The sequence below is a fragment of the Octopus bimaculoides genome, chromosome 5 (assembly GCF_001194135.2).
Source record: "Octopus bimaculoides isolate UCB-OBI-ISO-001 chromosome 5, ASM119413v2, whole genome shotgun sequence".
Lineage (NCBI taxonomy): Eukaryota > Metazoa > Mollusca > Cephalopoda > Octopoda > Octopodidae > Octopus > Octopus bimaculoides.
In genome coordinates this window covers 80,523,440-80,527,042 of record NC_068985.1, presented here as the reverse complement: position 1 = coordinate 80,527,042, position 3,603 = coordinate 80,523,440, and the positions used below count along the sequence as shown (strand labels likewise).

Here is a 3,603-nt window from a genome sequence, read left to right as displayed (position 1 = left end):
CGCCCAAGGTACCACGCAGTGGGAATGAACCCAGAACCATGTGGTTGGTAAGCAAGCTACTTACCACACAGCCACTCCTGCACCTATAAAGATATAAACTTTTTTTAACTCTTCCACTCTTTCTTTTATCACTAAACCTACACAAGTTATGGGGCCTTATAGAATTGGTAGATTGGCAGACAAAACCCCTTGCTGTATTTTGTTACGTCTGTTTACATTTTAAGTTCAAATATCTCAAAAGTCAATTTTGCCATTCATTTTCCCAAGGTTTATAAAATGGACAACTAGTTGAGCACTGGGATCAAATCTTTTCAAAAGTTTGTGTCCTTGTCCTAGTGTTAGAAATTTTTATTAGCAATGTCACTTCACAAGATATTGACTTATTTGGGGTGTTTTGTATGTACCATATTCTTGTCAGTAACATTGGTCAGTCCCCCTCCACCTCCTTTTGTCTGTAGTTAGGCCTTGTGAATTTAAATAATGTTATCTTAGCTTTGCTACACAATGGCAGTGGTGAGGTTTGAAATTATATCAAATTCCTTAGTTTGAAAATTCCAAGTAGCAAAGGGAATTTGAATATGGTTGCTTGACCTGCTGGAAAGGAAGAACATGCTATTTCTTAAAACTGGATGGAATAGTCATAGCTTGAATGTCTTTGATCATAGTTTTGATTATTCAGGGTTGACATGATCATAAGCAATAACAATAAAACATTAGTTTTATTATAATGAGATTTGCATGTCAATAAGCACCAGACAAGTACTTTGATCAATTTTAATTGCACACAGTTCCCAAAATTTGCCTTAATTAATTTCTGATTTATGATTAATGTTTTGAATATTTGTGTATTGTCGGTTCACAATGCAGTTGAGCCCATTCTAGTTTTTTTTAGTGCTGTGAAGAGAAAATGGGTAATGCGTTACATAAAGAACACAACTCTTGTTGCTTGGGTACCCATACAGAAACTTTAATTTTGAGCTTGTTAAGCATGGGTACAAACTCTCAGAACTGTTTTTATTTCAGGGTTTTTGGTTGTCGTTTTTTTTTTGTTTTTTTTTTCTTGTAATGTCTTATTTTTACAAAGAGTAATTCTTTAATTTTATTGCAATTTCAGGCAGTAAATGTCGTTGGTCAGGCAGGCAAACCAAAGACCATTACAGGCTTTCAGACACATACCACACCTGTACTGCTGGCATATGGAGAAAGAGCTGAGTTAGCAACTGATGAATGTATCCTTTTCATGTTGTAATCACATATTTTCACTTTTGTTGGGTGAGTCTTTTTGGGGTTCTTTTTCTTTTACAGCAATCCCTATGATACTAATAATTCTACTTTGACAGGTAGCTGACCTTAGATGTGTATTCAGCTGATTTGAGTATTTTCAGTTAAGTGTTTAAGAGCAAGCGTGCAAAAAGAAAAAGCAATTGTGCACTGACATTTTATGAAAGCTACATGTTCCATGTTCAAATTTCACCATGGCCAACTTTACATTTTGTGTGTGTTTAAAACCCTTTAGCATTCAGAAATCATGCATTATCTCAAAGCCTTGAGATTTCAATAATGTGATTGTATATTTTTTTAAAGTTATTCTAGGGTAAGTGAAAGAGGTCAGTTCTTGACAATTTGGGCCACATATGACCAGTTTAAATGCTAAAGAGTTAATAAAATATTAATCACTTTGATGATATTTCTCTCTCTCTCTCTCTCTCCCCCTCCCTCTCCCTCTCTCTTTCATTTAGTTTCTTGTGTCAAGGTAAGAAAACCATTTGATTGACGAAATCATTTTGACATCAGACAAAATGCCTTGCAGGTTTTAATTAAATCCCTTCACAGTTTTTATGTTTAAGTATGGCTTGGGTAACCTTTCTCAAGAAACAAGCTGTATTTGACATGGGTTATCATCAATGGCAGACTGCACTTCTAAAAAAATTCATGATCATTTTTCATTAGGTATACCATTCAGAAAGTCCCGTTGGCCATAGGTTACTCATGACTGGTTTAACCCTTTAGTACTCAGATTACTCAATCAAATGTAATGCTTATTCATTCACGTTGTTTGAATTAATCAGGCATTATCTTGTAACTTAAAGATTTCAATGATGTGGTTGTTTAGTTTTAGAAGAACATTGCAGAGTATATGTGAGAGGCTATATCCAGTTATTTTGGACATAAAACAGATAGAATATCTGAGCAGTAAACGCTAAGGGGTTAAATCCTGTTGAAGCCAACTCTACCAGTCAAATACCAGGATTACTTGAATCAACTTTTATAGTCATTCTGCCTGTGTTAGAAATTATAATTGTTACTATTTCTTTATTTATTATGTTCAAATTTCACCATTTATTCCTCTTCAACATGTTCTTTCCACTTGGGTCAGTAGACAATTCTTTACTCAATTCTTAAAATCCATACACATCTCATAGCTGCAACAGCACAGTTTTATCTCTTGCACACTCTATCTCATCTCATTCACATCATCATTGTATAATTTGCCTGAAATCGTTTTGTTGATGTTGTATATTATGCCTTAACTGCAATCTATAGATTTCCCTCTCACACCAGTCATGGAAGGTGTTGTCATTTTAAGAAAGAATCCAAATTATGAAGCCTAGCGCATGTTTTATTTTTTTTTTCTCCCCATTGTTAATCTTTACATCTTTTAACATCTTCATGGCTGTTTTTGCAACTCATTGAGAGAAGACATTACCGCAAAATCTCATTGCACTGCAGCTGTAGCTGACTGCAGTACTTATATTCAGTGTTAACGGCATTTTGGGGTGGTGAAATAACAAGACAGTGTTACTAATTATGTAACTCAGAAACAAATTAATTAATTAAAGACAATTTTTCATTACACTCTGGCTTTTTATTTTTATTTCATTGTTTGACTTTTACCTTGAAATTATTTCATGTTAAAATTTGTTTAATCTATGACATGCAAATTAATTTCACAAACATATGCAAATACATGTGTCTATGTCTGTATATATAAGTGTGTATATTACCATTCTCATTGTCATTATTTTAATGTCCACTTTTCCATGCTTGTATGGGTGAGACTGAGTTTGCTGAGATGAATTTTCTATAGCTAGATGTCCAGCCTTTTGCCAACAATCACCTGTTTCCAAGTAGGAGAGAAGCTAGATATCAGGGATATTTAGAAAGGACAGGAGCAGAAAGTGCTGCCTGTGAAGCACATAAAGTGTTACATGTAGCAAGAAATAGTATCAACAGAGTGAAGTATCAGCTACTATAGAGTGTGCTTGTGTGTGTATATGTATATACATATACATACTTTAGTGTATGCATGTGCACATACTATACATACATATCTGCCTGTCTGTCCCTATACACAAACACAAATATTCTCTCCTTGTTAGCAAATAATGTTCCATGCTCCCCAACTTTTTTTTTTTGCAGGCTTGTCTATTAGCTTTTCTGACCGTTTGTCATACAATTTCATCACCATATCACTTTATGCCAAGCTGGAACCTTGCTCTATCTGCAGATCTGTTCTGTAGTTTGCAGCTAGTGGCCTATTAGAGACTCCTAATTATCTCCCATGTTATAAGTCTTTATAAGTGTCCCCCACCATCTTCTACT

The 3,603-nt window shown here is 34.6% G+C and overlaps 1 protein-coding gene across 1 annotated transcript in view; it reads left to right on the top strand.

Moving 5' to 3' along the window:
• The window catches only part of LOC106877936 (26S proteasome non-ATPase regulatory subunit 2), a 42,386-nt gene extending 39,530 nt beyond the window's left edge, over window positions 1-2,856 (top strand). Inside the window, exons 21-22 of the mRNA XM_014927013.2 lie at window positions 1,115-1,229; window positions 2,545-2,856. Coding sequence (XP_014782499.1) covers window positions 1,115-1,229; window positions 2,545-2,612 — 183 coding nt within the window. The 3' untranslated portion in view covers window positions 2,613-2,856. The remainder of the gene's footprint in view (window positions 1-1,114; window positions 1,230-2,544) is intronic.
• Window positions 2,857-3,603: the final 747 nt, after the last annotated feature.